Source organism: Takifugu flavidus, chromosome 8 (assembly GCF_003711565.1).
Source record: "Takifugu flavidus isolate HTHZ2018 chromosome 8, ASM371156v2, whole genome shotgun sequence".
In the NCBI taxonomy this organism is placed as follows: Eukaryota; Metazoa; Chordata; class Actinopteri; order Tetraodontiformes; family Tetraodontidae; genus Takifugu; species Takifugu flavidus.
The window spans coordinates 7,683,441-7,699,234 of record NC_079527.1 but is presented as its reverse complement, the minus strand read 5'-3'; the positions used below and the strand labels follow the sequence as shown (position 1 = coordinate 7,699,234).

The following is a 15,794-nucleotide window of genomic DNA, read 5'->3' as shown; positions in this document are numbered from 1 at the left end:
ACAAAAAGCAATGAGGACAATAGCCACTGTTTAATTTATTATCAATATGGATACAAATGCACGTGATTTTATATATATATATCAGCCTGCTTTAACTAAAAGTTCTGGCTTTCAATTTACAGAAGACAACACGTTAACATGCAAAATTGAAACAAATACGAGGTTTGATCCAACAAGTAGTCCACCTGAGAACGCCAGCCTCTGCAAGTGTAGATGATAGGTGCGCTAAGACCGCCACCTAGTGGACTTTAAACGGAACAGCATGAAGGAGTCAACTGATCACTGAAGCGTCAGATGTCTAATATCTTCTCCCGATATATTGTCTTTCAGATCAGGAGGAAGTAGGAGTCCACCTCAAGGATTTGATCTTCTTTTGACAGGTGAAAATACAGAAAAATTATAAAATAGGAAGGGGTACTGTAGCTTTAAGCAGAAAACCAAGGGCAGGGCAGATTGTGGTTGAAAGCAGGTTAACTATGAAATGTCATTAATCAAAGTCCTGTAATACACTGACTGAAAAAAAACCATTCTGCATCTTAAGTCATCTTTAAACTGATGAAAGATTTATGACAGCTCTGGATTTAGTCCACCTCCTCAATGGTGGGGCCCTTGGAGCCGTCCCCTGTCTGGCCGCCGCTGCTGCCTCCTGATGACGTGGCTCCCTGGTACAGCTTGGTCACGATGGGCTTGCAGACCTTCTCCAGTTCACTTTGCTGATGCTCGTACTCGTCTTTTTCGGCCAGCTGGTTGTTCTCCAGCCAGGAGATGGCCTGGTTGCACTTGTCGATGACCGTCCTCTTGTCTTCCTCGCTGATCTTCCCCTTCATGTTCTCGTCCTCCACGCTGCTCTTCATGTGGTAGGCGTAGGACTCCAGGGAGTTCTTGGCTGCGATCTTCTCCCTCTGCACCTCATCCTCGGCCTTGTACTTCTCGGCGTCCTGCACCATCTGATCGATCTCCTCTTTGCTCAGGCGTCCTTTGTCGTTGGTGATGGTGATTTTGTTTTCTTTGCCGGTGCTTTTGTCGACGGCCGACACGTTCAGGATGCCGTTGGCGTCGATGTCGAACGTCACCTCTATCTGCGGCACGCCCCGAGGAGCGGGAGGAATGCCGGTGAGTTCAAATTTGCCCAGGAGGTTGTTGTCCTTGGTCATGGCTCTCTCGCCCTCATACACCTGAATCAGCACACCTGGCTGGTTGTCCGAGTATGTGGAGAAGATCTGGGTCTGCTTGGTGGGGATGGTGGTGTTCCGCTTGATGAGAGGTGTCATCACCCCACCGGCGGTCTCGATACCCAGAGAGAGCGGAGCCACATCCAGCAGCAGGAGATCCTGGACATTCTCTGAAGTGTCGCCCATGAGGATGGCGGCCTGGACCGCTGCGCCATAGGCCACAGCTTCATCTGGATTGATGCTCTTGTTCAGCTCTCTGCCGTTAAAGAAGTCCTGCAAGAGCTTTTGGATTTTGGGAATTCTCGTGGAGCCACCGACAAGAACGATTTCGTGGATGCTGGTTTTATCCAGCTTGGCATCCTGCAAAGCCTTCTCTACCGGGTCCAGGGTTCCTCTGAAGAGCTCAGAATTGAGCTCTTCAAACCGGGCTCTTGTGATGGAGGTGTAGAAGTCGATGCCCTCAAACAGAGAGTCGATTTCGATGCTGGCCTGGGTGCTGGAGGACAGAGTCCGCTTGGCGCGCTCGCAGGCCGTCCGCAGCCTTCTCACCGCTCTTTTATTACTGCTGATGTCTTTCTTGTGTTTCCTTTTGAATTCTTCAACGAAATGGCTGACCATCCTGTTGTCAAAGTCCTCTCCGCCGAGGTGCGTGTCCCCCGCGGTGGATTTCACCTCAAAAATGCCATCCTCGATCGTCAGAATGGAAACGTCGAAGGTGCCTCCACCAAGATCGAAGATGAGCACGTTGCGCTCGCCTCTTTTTCCCTTGTCCAAACCATAAGCGATGGCTGCCGCTGTGGGCTCGTTGATGATCCTCAGGACGTTCAGCCCAGAGATCACACCGGCGTCCTTGGTAGCTTGCCTCTGGGAGTCGTTAAAATAAGCCGGAACGGTGATGACTGCATTTGACACCTTCTGGCCGAGGTAGGCCTCAGCTATCTCCTTCATTTTCACCAGGACCATGGAGGAGATTTCCTCTGGATAGAAGGCCTTGGTCTCCCCTTTATACTCCACCTGTACCTTTGGCCTCCCGTTATCACTGATCACTTTAAAGGGCCATAATTTCATGTCTGACTGGACCGTAGCGTCGTTAAACTTCCTACCGATAAGACGTTTGGCATCAAAGATTGTGTTGGTGGGGTTCATGGCAACCTGGTTTTTGGCAGCATCTCCGATCAGCCTCTCTGTGTCAGTGAAGGCCACATAGCTGGGAGTGGTCCTGTTACCCTGATCGTTGGCGATAATCTCCACTTTGCCGTGCTGGAAAACTCCCACGCAGGAGTAGGTGGTGCCCAGATCAATGCCAATGGATATTCCTTTAGCTGAAGACATCTTATTTAATTTGGATTTCCTAGAAACGGACACAAATATTTAACATTTGAAACTGGCACGATCACAGAACTCATCCAGGAGATGATTAAATGTCCTGATCAACAATATGTGACAAGCATACAACAGTTTCTGCTAGCGTATTATTAAAAAGCTGTTACACACAGATGTCAAATAGGAAAAGCTGTTGTGTGTCTGACATGTAATTCTATGGTATTGCATAAAAGATGGCCTAGAAGTCCAGTTCCTGAGTTATTGGCACTTGTTTAAATTTGAAATACCACCACTGATACATCATGAGAAGTTCTTAATTACTTTAGCAACTGCCTGATGAGAAATTCCCACTTACTGTCAGCAGTTATCTCGGAGCCTGAAGAATCTCAGCCGTCTCCCCTGAGGTTTAGTCTCTTGGTGAAGTTCTGTCCAGGCCGACGGGGGCTCGCCACTTATATGGCTACAGCCGGGCTTCCAGAAAACTCCGAGGCCCACAGCCCCTCCTCCAGGCTCAGTGACTCAACTGTTAATATTAGAAACTAAAGCCACCATCCTGGTGCTCGAGTGAGACGGTGAATATTCCAGAGCAGGACGGCCGTTTGACATTGGGCCAGCGCGGCTCACAGCGAGGGAACACAATGCAGGGAATGCTGCAGTAATGCACACTAGGGCTGGAATTTGGAAAAGTGAATACAGGCCTTATCCCTAAAAGCCACTGAGCCGTAGCGGCCTGAGTATAAACGCCATCCACTCACATTTCTCTGTTAAAAGTACTTTATTGTTGATATTATGCATTCTTTTACATACATGTTGCATTCAGGCGCAGTATTTGTGTTGGATCAAATTAAGACAGTGACGAGCATATGGCAAAGGTGAAATATATTTCTCAACATAGAACCCATACATTAGTTACGATTAACACCAAAAGCTGTGGAGGGAAGACGTTAGAAGTACCACTATAATCAGTGGTTTTAGAAAAGAGGAATGCTTTTTAATTCATAGGTAATATCAACGTGTAGTAAATTATTTCAAAAGGCACATTTACGATGTAGCCTTAAAGGTATCACCCAGTCAGTACAGGCCATAGCTGCTTCCCAGACACACAGATCACAGCTGGAATGGGAAACTATTTTCTTTTTCTTGATTTTAGTCCTAGCCAGTATTTGTTCAGGCTTTAATGAATGCCTATAATAAATAACATGACACGGTGGATTTGGTGTGTTGCAATGATGACTGGGTGCTACCTCTAGGTCCATAGTTGCTGTTACCATACTATTTGATTATTTAAATCAAACATGTCTGTTATATACAGTGAGATTCAGAGACAGATTTAGCTCAACCTAAACTCTCACTGATGGAATGTACTCATCAAATAATTTTATAATTGACAAAGTATAAATCAGTTCCATTCTGACAGCCATCGTATGGCACTGTGCGTAGAGTAAACAAGGAAATTGGATAAGAGATTACAGAGATGCGACATGCAAGCAGGCTTTTCTACTCAAGACGTGAAGATGTGCAAAATATTATTTGGTTATATAATATTTGTTTTTCAGTCTTATATTATCTATGTCACATCCTTTGCGGAGTGCTAGTAATAAGTTACATTCAGCATAAGTAAAATAGTTCCTCCATTATGTAGCAATTTAGAAAATAAAATAGATATCTCTGTTTATCCCAGGGCAACTGCATTGAGGGCTGTTTCCGTTAATACCTGCGAATAAAACATAAGGGTCGTATTACTCACACACACAGGCACACACTGATCTCATGTCACACAAAATGGCTTCCAAATAAAGAAACCTGTCAAATAATTCAACCTGAACCAGGCAAATCTGTGAGCTCAGTGCTCTGGGTCTGTCCCGCTTCCTTCCAAACCAGTCTGACCAGTCTATCTCATAGTTTGGACATTTTGTTTAGAGTTACAGACTACGTTCATCCAAACTGCAGCTATGTTTATGCTAGAGTTCATTATGAATCATTGGTCTGTATAGAGAATGGGAACAGAAGATTCATATTTGTCGAGTGTTCCCTCTCCGTCACTCTTTGTGGTTCTGAATCTACCGAATTCCCTCATTAAATAATAATAACAATAACAATAAAACATGAGATAAGCTGCAATTTTATCACTGCAGGAATCCACTGTGGTCAAACTGAAACAAACAAGCCAGTGACACACTGCTGATGACGTTTGGGGCAGAAAGAGCCTACCTGTAATAATTGGGTTTGAAGGGGCCGTTCTTGTTGAGGCCCATGTACTTGGCCTGCTCGTCCGTCAGCTCTGTCAGGTGAGCGTCAAAGATGGGGAGGTGCAAACTGGCCACGTACTCATCTGAGGAAAATGGAGAAATCCACACAGTGGGGGGTGATGGTCACATCAGAATGATCAACGGATACGTTAAAAAGAGGCTCACCCATCTTCTTGGGCAGGAGATACACGTCCTGTTTGTACCGGCCCACTGGAGCATTGAATAACTCGATCAGGGCCAGGGCCTGCAGAGGAGAGAAGGGCCGTATGAGCACCGGCAGGAAAACCGCTACAGTCAGAGAGGCATCAGCCAAACCCACCTGAGTTGTAGCAGTGATGGACAACACAAAGGTAGGCACGGTGGAGCAGCTCAGATTCAGGAGGCGACCCTGAGACATGAGAGCACAGAAGATTCTAAGCAGGGTTAAAAAACAGTAACACTTTACCACATATAGTTAAAAAAAACCAAACAAACATGGTGCTATAAAGCAGCTTAAAGAGACTGTTCATCCAGGTAGGGAAATCACCTCTGCGAGCAGAACAACCCTCTTTCCATCGGGCCAAATGATGTGGTCAACCTGAGAGCGCACTCTCTCCCAGGTCAGCTCAGGGCTGCGCAGGCTCGCCTGGGGATACAAACAAAAGATGTTCATCTCACAATTGCTTTTACACGAGGAAAAGAAAAGGTGGAACATGTCCATTTGGAAAATGTCCATAAAAAAAGCACAAGCATAAACACATCCTAGATTTCTAAATTACTGACTTTAAGAGAGCTAGAATATTGTACTTTTAAATTGAAACTCCCAGACATGTGTTGCAAATGTGCTACAGTTACAGATGCACACATTACCACATCGATCTCAGTATTGGAGTGCCCCATATTGCAGACAATGCAGCCGTTTTTCATTCTGTCGAGCTGCTCTCTGGTAACAACATTCTTGTTGCCTATTTTTTTTAAAAAGACGGTGAATTTCAAAATGTGACAATAATGTGGAAAAATTGATTTCCTTTTATAAATGTAGAATAAATGGGGTTTAAATAATGACTGAGGGAGACGCGGTACCAGTGCAGGTGATCACCACGTCCATCTGCCGGATGACTTCGCTAAGCTTGACCACTCTGAAGCCGTCCATGCTGCACAGACACATGCCCATATTTCCAATTAGCAGATAACAAGAAAGAGGGGTGACAGTGGATGGGTGGTAAACAGATGCATGAGACTCACCATGCCTGCAGGGCACAGATGGGGTCAATCTCTGTGACACATACGATGGCCCCGAGAGCCTTTAGGGCAGTACAGCAGCCCTTTCCCACCTGCACAGCAAAGGACAGAGTCAGAGAGGAAACCAGGGGTCTACAGGACACATAAGGCTGTTTGAGATCATTTATCTACCAAAGTGTATTTTCAAGAATAAGCACCTCTCCATAACCGCACACAACAACTTGTTTGCCTCCAAACATTATGTCTGTGGTCCTCTTCAACCTGACAGGGACAAGACAGCAACACACGTTACACTTTTGAAGGGCTGCATTAGCGCCTTAGCTCAACTGACCGCACTCACATGGACTCCTGTAAAGTTTAGTTGTGTTTTTAAGAACCTCATTTTTCAGTTTGTGAGCGACACCTGGGTTGCATCGTTTAAATTAATGGCACAATATGAGAGACTAAGACAGATTTTTCAAGCACACAGGGACCCACGACGGGACTCAAGTCCATGTAAGCACAGTCAATACTGAAAACGTATTATTCTTCTCACCCATCCAGAATAGATTCACGGCAGCAGTAAAGGTTGTCAAATTTCTGTTTGGTGACTGAGTCGTTGACGTTCATGGCAGGAACACACAGCTTGCCAGCTTTAGATAACTGGTACAACCTATGAGGCCACAGGAGGGAAACATGTTGAGACAGATACATACATACATACAAACACGTGTTAGTACAGAATATCCACATAGACCCAGAACCGTCGTGCCCCCTGTGACCCGTTTTCTTTCTGGAAGTGTAATTGATCCCAATGAGAGATGTACGAGCACAACTGCCACTGGGCAGCTGCTGCGAGCTGCACTCAGATGACACCACACATGCACTGTCTTGTTCCTCAAATAAGAACGACCACAATTCCAGGCTGCAGTGTTAACGTGTTTGCAGCTTTTCTGTTTTCTTGGTAGCAGCAACATAATATCGGTGCTGAAAGGATGATGCTTTTACCCAGCCTTTACCCAGTCCTGCATATTAAACCAGAGATTAACAGCTATAAACAGACTGATGGTGTTGCAGACATATACATTATAGAGGAAGGCAACAGGGGAACTATAGAATGTTTAGTGCTCCATCCACAGCTGAAGGAACCTGCTGCTGTGATACAGGAGACGATCACCTGCAGCAGGAAGAGTCTGACACCCGCAGCCATGGATAAAGACGAGTTCTTCCTGTATTTGTGACGTTAACTATTAAGTGCCTAAATGTCTGGTATCTGTAGGCATGCGATAATGTGAACAACTACGGCAACACTATTGTTTTACAGGTGAACTGGGACTTCCTGTCAATAAGTAGAATTAATAGTGTAGAAAAAGTGTTAATTCCATATTTATATTTACTCTTAAATATAAGGCAATTGATGACTCAAGTACCATCCATCATCCATCCATCCATCCATCCATCCATCCATCCATCCATCCATCCATCCATCCATCCATCCATCCATCCATCCATCCATCATCCATCCAAAACATTCACCCACTCACACCTAAGTGCATTTAAAGGACCCAATTAACCCAACTCTTATGTTTTTGGACCTCTGGACAAAACAAGAGTACCAGGGGAAAAAGCCACATTGGCAAAGGGAGAACAAATGGCCTCTAATTAAAACCATCTTGCTATGAAGCAACAGTGCACACCACCCAAAATGTTGTTCTCATAAACCTATTTACTGTACCTGTGCACTCCAGTTACGCTCTCCTCCACTATTCCCCGAACCTTCTTGAAGACGCTGGGATACTTCTTGTACACCCAGTGAGTTAAGTCTCCCCCATCATCTAAAATCTAAGGAAAATGGGGAAAATTCACAAAGATAAACTCCACAGTGAGCAGCGCTCAGGCGGATGTAAGATGTGTCATGAGATTTTATGGGATACCATGTTGGCCTGCCAGCCATCCATGTTGACACAGCGATCGATGCACCACCAGAAGTCGTCCTCAGACTCACCCTTCCATGCAAACACGGGTACTCCTGAAACAAAACATCCACCCTTAATGGAGGACAGACGGCAGGAGAATGGAAGGCCGGCCAGCTGGCAGCTGCTCCATTAGACCAGCGTTACACACTAAAAGCATGTGCACAGATATGTTGTTTTGGTGTTGCATCATGTCTCTGCAACCATAAATCGAACACTAAATTCGATGTATCTTCATTAAAACGCATTACATAGTTAAGGCTTTAGCATTTTGCACCGAATCCAATGATTATTTTGATGATTTCTGGTGGAATTCCTACCTGTTTCAGCTAAAGCAGCAGCCACCTCATTCTGAGTGGAGTAGATGTTACAGGCGGTCCAGCGGCACTGGGCTCCCAGGGCCACCAGCGTCTCAATCAACACCTAAGAGAGGGAGTCATAGATTCAGCTAAATGAGAGGGGAAAAGGAAGAACCGTGAGTGATCTGGTCACATACAGCTGTCTGAGCTGTGATGTGGGTGCAGCCCACTATGTTGGACCCTGCCAGCGGTTTCTCCCCCTGGGCCCTCTTCCTCAGAGAGATGAGGGCAGACATGTCTGTGGAGGAACACACTCGCATCAGTGGAGTCTGAACGGATGCAAAGGTCAGGCTCCGACGGAGAGGAGAAACACTTTGAATACATAAACGGGCCCGCTCAAACAGGAAAAAAGGCGCAGTAAATGATGTAAGATGGAGGCTGAATAAACAGAAATATCAGCACCAGCTGTTGTTTCCCAGCCCGGCCGAGACTTCAACCGCTCACGTTCAGATATCGTCCGTTCCTTCGTAGACACGCTCATGAAAAGCAACAATACTGTGCGTGCTCAGCTATACCTTGTTCAGCTATTTCTATTTCGCGGCGGCCAAATTCAGCCTGCTTGATGTTCTTCACGCAGAAGTCGCTGCTGCCGTGACTGTTGACCTGCGTTTTGTCCCGCGGGGAGGTCTCATCGTCAGAGCTGTCGGTGTAGGATGCCGCTGTGGAAAAATATACAAGAGGCAATCATGGCAAGGTGCAGCATCTTTTATGTTTATACTGTACGTATGTTTTAGACAAACAACTATGAGGCACATCCTGAGAGAGTATAACACTAAGACATTACTGCTCATTCACTAATTACTAAAATTCTTTTGCCTTTTAATTTACCACTGTGATTTAATTTTTGGACGGCTCTCGGTGAAGCAGAGTACCTGAGCTGTAGCTGTCTGTGGACGACTGCGAGACGGAGCGAGACAGGGAGCGCCGGCCCGCCTTGGTGGGGTACTTGCTGAATTCTTGTTTGTCCTCCATGTTAGCAAACTGGATCTGAAGAGAACCAAACCACAAATTCATGTCACCTGAGTGATAAAAGCAGTACTGCAGGTTTTTTTTTTTTAAAGTGATCTACATCTCATCCAGCATGTTCAGTTTTTTCTATTATATTTAATTGAAAATGTAATAAAAACAATAAATAAGCAAATGTTTTATTGCTAGATGGTGATTAATTTTTAAAAAAAATCCCATTTCTGTGTCTCTCTATATGAATCTCGGTAAACACAAACAGATCAGGAAGCAGGGAGATTGAAACGTATTTTTAGACGCTCCTTTGTACTCTGTGATTTAATATTCAGCACCCAGGCGTCGTTTATGTCTGAGATTCATCTCGTCAACACCGAGGCCTGGAGGCCAGATCAAAACCACAAAAAACACGACGTGAAGCAGGCAGGAAACTGTCCAATGTCAGCAGATACAGTAAAAAGAAAGATGAAAAATATTTAAACATCATCTCAGGCAGCTCCTCAATTAAAATCCAGCACAGAACCCCTTCAATAATAATTAGACTTGTAGGAAATTCAGAACCATTATGTGCAGATGTGCCTTGTTTCAGTGGTCAGTGTCAGGCACACTCGCTTTGGTGGGCATCACATTTTATTTTTAATAACACCTTTAAGCTCCAGTCATTAATTAAACCCTTTTAAAATATTTTATGTCCATAGATGTTAACAGAGGAGAAAAAACGGAATTATTATTGTAGTCAAAAACAGTGTTTCCATCAGAGTGGGTCTGTGATGCTTTCGTAGATGCTCCAGGTGTCCTGGTGGCTTTTTAGCAGGAAATTGAAACTTTCTTGACTTTCTCTCTGCTTTGTTCTTTAAGAAGACTGGATCCATAACAAAGATACCTTTTATATAAAAATTCATTCATATATATGTGAACTTTCCCTCCACAGAGTCAACCATGACAGACAACCACTTCTCCTTCCAGACCTCCCAGTGCTGCCTCTGGTACCAGAACATCACCAGAACATCACGCTGGACAAAGTGGGTCTGTAGGATTCTGACAAAGTTACAAAATGTTTGTTTGTGAAAGCCTGGCTCACTGGACTGGACTGGACTGGTGTCCTGTTACCCGCAGCATCAGGTTTGGTGGCTACCGTCATGTTTCTGGGTTGATTTTAAGATTTTATTCATTTTAATGGCACTTCACAACCTCCCTCCAAATATATTCATGTGCTGACTATTATGTGTTGATTAAGATTATTTCTTGCAGAGCTTGTTTGGGAGCCTGTAAATAGTTTTCACTCCTTTTTCATGGTTGTTGACTTAAAAATGAATTGCAGCTATAAAAGCTTCTAAATAGACAGTTAAAATAATTTTATGGACATACCATGTTAAAGTTTGTTCTTGCCCCAATGGTAATTAACTTTACGTGTCCTTATTCCCCGATGCTGTGCCATCAGAATTCTTTGTCCTCTTATTTTAAATGTCCATAGCATGTGTTTGCACTAAAAACTAGCATGCAGACCCACAGAGTTGACACAACACAGGGATGATAAATCCCATGAATGCCAGACTCACAACAGAGAAGGAGGTAACATCCGAGTGTGATTGCACGGAGCACACCGACGCCAGCCTCGACTGTAGCGGTCTTTAATGGTGCTGTACATTAAGGGCACACTATTAAATATATATGAAAAGTAACACCAGCAGGGTGTTGGCACGGCTACTCTGACCTTCATCGCGCCGAAGTGCCCCGATCCAGGAAACAAACCCAGAACAATCTACTGTGTGATTATAAAGAAACTCAAGAACGGAGCACATCTCCGCACGTCTTTATTTTCACAATTGAGGGCGCAGGCTGCTCTTATGCTCTTGCAAAATGCTTCTTTAGTGTTTGTTTTGCATCCATGCAGACTCTTGAGGGTTCAGGAGAACTTTAGGAGTCTCCTGTGGTGCAGTGAGCTCAGTTAACAGTTGCATTATTTTAAAAAGCCATCATTCTGTTCCTCTTACCCCGAAAATGATTATAAACATTTGCACAGATTTGCGCTGAAGACATAAAAGTCTTCAGTTTTGTACCTGACAAAGAGTCATTCTCTATAAACAACAGAAGCAGAGCCCCAACAGTTATGACATGTCTAAATCTCTAAAGTTGGTCCTGTTTGCATTAAGTTTTGTTGGATCAGGTCCCAGTGATGCATTTAGAGCGACTCACCCTTTCTCTCCCGTGCCCATGTTTGTGTGCCATGGCTGCCAGGTCTCTGCAGTTCCCTGCCTACCTCGCGCTGCACTGTGTGTCCTCTGTGTGATGGTACTAGGTGTCCCTGCTGCTATTATCCCAGAACACTCCCAGGCAGAGCCAGGGGGAGGTTCCCACCTATTATTGTTATTTCTAATGGACAACCTAGAGGGAGAGAGCAAGAGAGAGAGAGACCTAGAGGGAAAATGGGGATAGACTCCTACTACCAGTCTCTTTCACTCTTTCACGCTGACAACAGGTTGCTAAAGGTGGCTGTGTGTGTTTCACGTGTGAAAGCTAAAGTTCAAGCAGAGTAAAAATGGAAACGTTTTGCCAGATTTAGACCAGCTAGAAAGCATTTGCCGCAGTAAGGTTTTGTAAAGGATTTGGCCTACTAAAAAAAGGGATTGACAAGAGAAATTCAGCCTTGTTTCCTTTGGCCTTCACCAGCATCAATGAGCAGCCCTTTACGTCCCTTCCTACAGCTAAAAATACCCTCTGTCGTAGATGGCAGGACAGGTCACCGATTTGACCTGCGAAGCAACTGGAGGCCGTGAGCAGGAACGGTTCCTGATATAAGGTGACATCCACTACGCAGCCAGACAACACTGGCACCATAGAACACGCAGACGTTTGAGTGGTGGTTAGTCCGAGTGAACACGTGCACTGAGTCACAGACAGATCGTCTGTGTGACTCAAAGTGTGCACCACCGTTGTGTCGACAGTAAAGCAATAATCATTTCAAAGATGTTCCCCAAACAAAAATCATTGTACTGTACATCCTCCGGTCTGCACAGGGCGCCTGTTTAGATCAACACATGCGTGACAGATTACAGTGTTGTGGAAAAATACACGGCTGCTAATCCTTTCTCTATGTCACCTTTAGCATATTTTATACCTCCGACTGCATTCAAATCCTTACTGCATTACCTACAATCAAGTCATTTTGTTCACAAATCTGCAAAATAAAACAATGATGAAAGCAACAACTGAGAGCAGGGAAGGATGATTTAAAGATGTACTGATCTGTTATATTTATGAACCTATGCTGACTTTTCCTGTGTGAACATGTTGCTTGCACATAGCTGGAAATACAGTCATTTCCTATTAAAGCTATAAATAATGAAAAATATCAGCACAGACAACATTAAAGTCACAGTTACACATATCTGAACGCTGCCTCTTAAAAAGTATTCTGACATCATTCATCTAAAATGTCTTCATGTCTGTGGGTTTGTTCTTGTATTTGCTGCATAATGACTACCAAAATCCACATTCTACTAGCAAAATGGGAAGTGCATTTTTGGGAAGTGAGGCTATTTTGGCTGGTCCCCACAACTTAAATTGACTGTTTGAGCATTAAGACGTAGTTTTAAGTTTCAGGTTAGAATTTGGTTTAGGGTTGGAGTTTAGTCGGGATGATTAGGGTAAGGGACTGGGTAATCCATTCTGCCTCTGAAAGTCCTGACAAAAATAGAAATACAAGGAGGTGTGTGTGTGTGTGTGTGTGTGTGTGTGTGTGTGTGCGTGTGTGTGTGTGTGTGCGTGTGTGTGTGTGTGTGTGTATGTGTGTGTGTGTGTGTGTGTGTGTTCATTTCAGCACATTTTATGCAGTGTTTCCAGGTCTGGTCCACTACCAAGTCACTCACTACCAAATCCTCGACACATGATGGGGCTTTATGTTTTCACATTCAATCCATGTCCAGGTTCACTTTTTCTTCGGTCTGCCTTTCTCCCTTTTTTGCCAGACAAATAACCAAAGTGGTGTGTAACCCATCCTACACCAGTACCATCGAAAAGATGATGCATCAACTAATTTGGGTCTACCTCCCCAGCAGGGTGCATTGTGTAACCGCTGGATGTACAGTCAGAGGAGGCAGAGTGGTTGTTTTCTTTGATTCACACCACCCACACACACACACACACACACACACACACACACACACACATGTACTCACACATCAGTTTTAATTGATGGGTTCTGGTCATGACACCTTTCAGATGATTATATGACGGTGTGCCCTCCTCCCCCTCTGCAATATCAGATGTGCTCATTTTTGCCGTTGTCTTGCTGAGCGCAGTCGACATTCCTTCCATCCAATATGTTTTCTATCAGACTCCCTGAGGGTGGCTCACGGCCCTCATAATGTTTTTTCATCAGACGGGGGGTCCCACAGAAAATTCTTGAGTCTGTGAGCACCATTTCTTGAAAATACACGCATTTTCATTAGGACTTTTTTTATACGTCTGAACTTTCTTGGACCAATGTGGCCTTTAATTCAATAAAATCACAAAAAGGTTAGAGGAGAAAACTGAAGCTTCTCTATCTATCTATCTATCTATCTATCTATCTATCTATCTATCTATCTATCTATCTATCTATCTATATCTATCTATCTATCTATCTATCTATCTATCATCTATCTATCTATCTATCTATCTATCTATCTATCTATCTATCTATCTATCTATCTATCTATCTATCTATCTATATCTATCTATCTATCTATCTATCTATCTATCTATCTATCTATCTATCTATCTATCTATCTATCTATCTCTCTCTCTCTCTCTCTATGTCATTTAAATTGTTCCACCATCCAGCTTTTTATGGAGACAATTGATTAGTCCTAAAGGCATGAGGACAGGCTGGTGATGGAGTCTGTCCCAGCACACGCGCGCACACACACACACACACACACACACACACACACACGCACACACGTCCCTAGGGATAATTTAGTGCCTCCAATCAACCGAATGTCCATGTTCATGATCTAACATAAAAAAGAACCATAACAGTGTCCAGGAACATTTCAAACAAGGTCAATTTAAGACCGAAACCATGTTTCAAACAGCTGAGGACTCTCTGTGCGTCACAAATTAAAGGTCACCTTGAGGGATGATCAAGCTCATAACTGTGTTCATGCACCTAATGTCCCAGGTGTCTTGTGCATTCTCGCAAGTACTTAGTTATAGAAAAAAAATGCTCACTTTAACAAAAGCAATTAAGTATTTAAAAAAATATCTCTGGGGACACACGGAGAAAGACACGGGGGTCCCCACTGTCACCCGCTGCCAGCGGTTAATATGCGCAGTCACGGTCCTGTCCAGCTGTGATGAGCGGCCACCTCAGGGGAGTCTCATCCATGGATGCTTGTTGCGTAACAGTCAAGAAATTTAAGGTGGTTGCTCTATTTTAAAATCACCAACAGTGGAGCTGCCCTGGAAAACTAAACAGACCCCTAATACAGTACGATTCAGCTTTTTGACAGGGATTAAAATTCTTCGCATTGCAGAACCTCTTGGTGTGCGAGTTTGTGTGTGTCTCTGCAGCACCGCGTCTCTCCCCTCTGCAGGGGGCCTGAATCAGATTTAAGAGCTCGACGTGGCTGTTATTGTGCCCCCCCCCCCCCCCCCCCCCCACCCCCTGCAACCTAAGGGATGTTGGCATGATGGAGGTCTGATCCAAACAGAATTTGGAAAAAACAATGCAGGTCTAAAAGGGAGCTTCCAGCTGAAATTGCACGTTCTCGCTTCAGTAATGACACTGTGGAAACGCGTAATTACACCTGCGAGCCAGTGCAGTGCGGCCCCATCTCATCGGATTGCTCTTTTTTAGTGAACTACTTTATGTCTATATGTGTTTATTTCTGGAGCGATGGTGCTGTCGGGTTATCGGGTTTCGCTACTGCAGCATCGCCTCCATCCGCGTTGACACCGGTGACCCCGTCGGCACCCGGCCGTGCCAGCGCTCCACTGCGGTACAGTGCGTTCCTCCAGCCGACTCACGCAGCCTCCGGCCAGTGACAGCCGTTAATGGCGGGCATCACGGTTCTTACCTTCTTGACGGATTTGAGAGTCGGGACTGCGGTGAACGCCGCGGACGGCATTTCCCCCACATTCATGTTCACGTCGCTGCTGTTCTTGCTCACGGTCAAGGCTGAATATTTTTCCGCCACGTTCTCGGTCTCTTTGACATATTTCGTGGCTTGTTTCACCTCCGTCTTGCAGTCGACAACCGAGTCGGTCATTTCATCCAGGTGATACTGATGCCGTTAAGGGAGAATTGCGGAGGTGCTGGAGGCTGTTGGCTTTTTCTGACGCCGGCTTCGGTTTAGACTTAGGTGAAATAATTAGCCCGCTTCAGGGGAGATTAGCTTAAAGCCGTTTCTTGCTTCTCTACTTTAAAGTCCTCCTGAGCCTGCTGTCATCCACAGACACCATCTCGTTGTCGAGGGGGCGGCGAGTGGAGGTAGTCGCCGGAGAAAGTGGGCGGTAGCCAGGCGAAGATTACCCAGTCAGTGCTGGTGTGCTTGAAACTCCATTTCCCAGAAA

The 15,794-nt window shown here is 44.9% G+C and overlaps 2 protein-coding genes across 4 annotated transcripts; both read right to left on the bottom strand.

Annotated features, from left to right (window-relative positions):
• Positions 1–11: 11 nt before the first annotated feature.
• On the bottom strand, positions 12–3,117 carry hspa1b (heat shock protein family A (Hsp70) member 1B). Its single transcript, XM_057039576.1, has 2 exons — positions 2,851–3,117; positions 12–2,523 (listed from the first exon to the last, which is right to left on the bottom strand). Exon 2 carries the CDS (start codon positions 2,502–2,504, stop codon positions 582–584), a length of 1,923 nt encoding a protein of 640 aa, XP_056895556.1. The 5' UTR covers positions 2,505–2,523; positions 2,851–3,117; the 3' UTR covers positions 12–581.
• Positions 3,118–3,251: 134 nt separating this feature from the next.
• On the bottom strand, positions 3,252–15,711 carry ahcyl1 (adenosylhomocysteinase-like 1). Of its 3 annotated transcripts, none has more exons than XM_057039578.1 (17): positions 15,299–15,710; positions 9,149–9,263; positions 8,792–8,935; positions 8,414–8,514; positions 8,238–8,340; positions 7,879–7,973; positions 7,680–7,786; positions 6,501–6,617; positions 6,163–6,226; positions 5,969–6,057; positions 5,807–5,877; positions 5,594–5,688; positions 5,271–5,369; positions 5,064–5,132; positions 4,910–4,988; positions 4,707–4,827; positions 3,252–4,209 (listed from the first exon to the last, which is right to left on the bottom strand). In XM_057039578.1, exons 1-17 carry the CDS (start codon positions 15,488–15,490, stop codon positions 4,203–4,205), a joined length of 1,668 nt encoding a protein of 555 aa, XP_056895558.1. In that variant the 5' UTR covers positions 15,491–15,710; the 3' UTR covers positions 3,252–4,202. The 3 variants fall into 3 exon arrangements, with proteins under 3 accessions (XP_056895558.1, XP_056895560.1, XP_056895559.1); XM_057039580.1 differs by lacking the exon at positions 15,299–15,710 and adding an exon at positions 11,433–11,588; XM_057039579.1 differs by lacking the exon at positions 3,252–4,209 and having other exon boundaries at positions 4,703–4,827; positions 15,299–15,711.
• Between the last annotated feature and the right edge of the window lie 83 nt (positions 15,712–15,794).

What these genes read in the sequence shown, in the direction of transcription:
- ahcyl1 (XM_057039578.1), bottom strand. Translation starts at nt 15,490, where the DNA reads ATGACCGACTCGGTTGTCGACTGCAAGACGGAGGTGAAACAAGCCACG. An exon ending in CGTGAATCTATTCTGGATGG is followed by an intron (nt 6,227 to 6,500) that starts GTGAGAAGAATA and finishes TGTCCCTGTCAG; the next exon opens with GTTGAAGAGGACCACAGACA. An exon ending in TTGTGTGCGGTTATGGAGAG is followed by an intron (nt 6,058 to 6,162) that starts GTGCTTATTCTT and finishes TTTGCTGTGCAG; the next exon opens with GTGGGAAAGGGCTGCTGTAC.
- hspa1b (XM_057039576.1), bottom strand. Translation starts at nt 2,504, where the DNA reads ATGTCTTCAGCTAAAGGAATATCCATTGGCATTGATCTGGGCACCACC.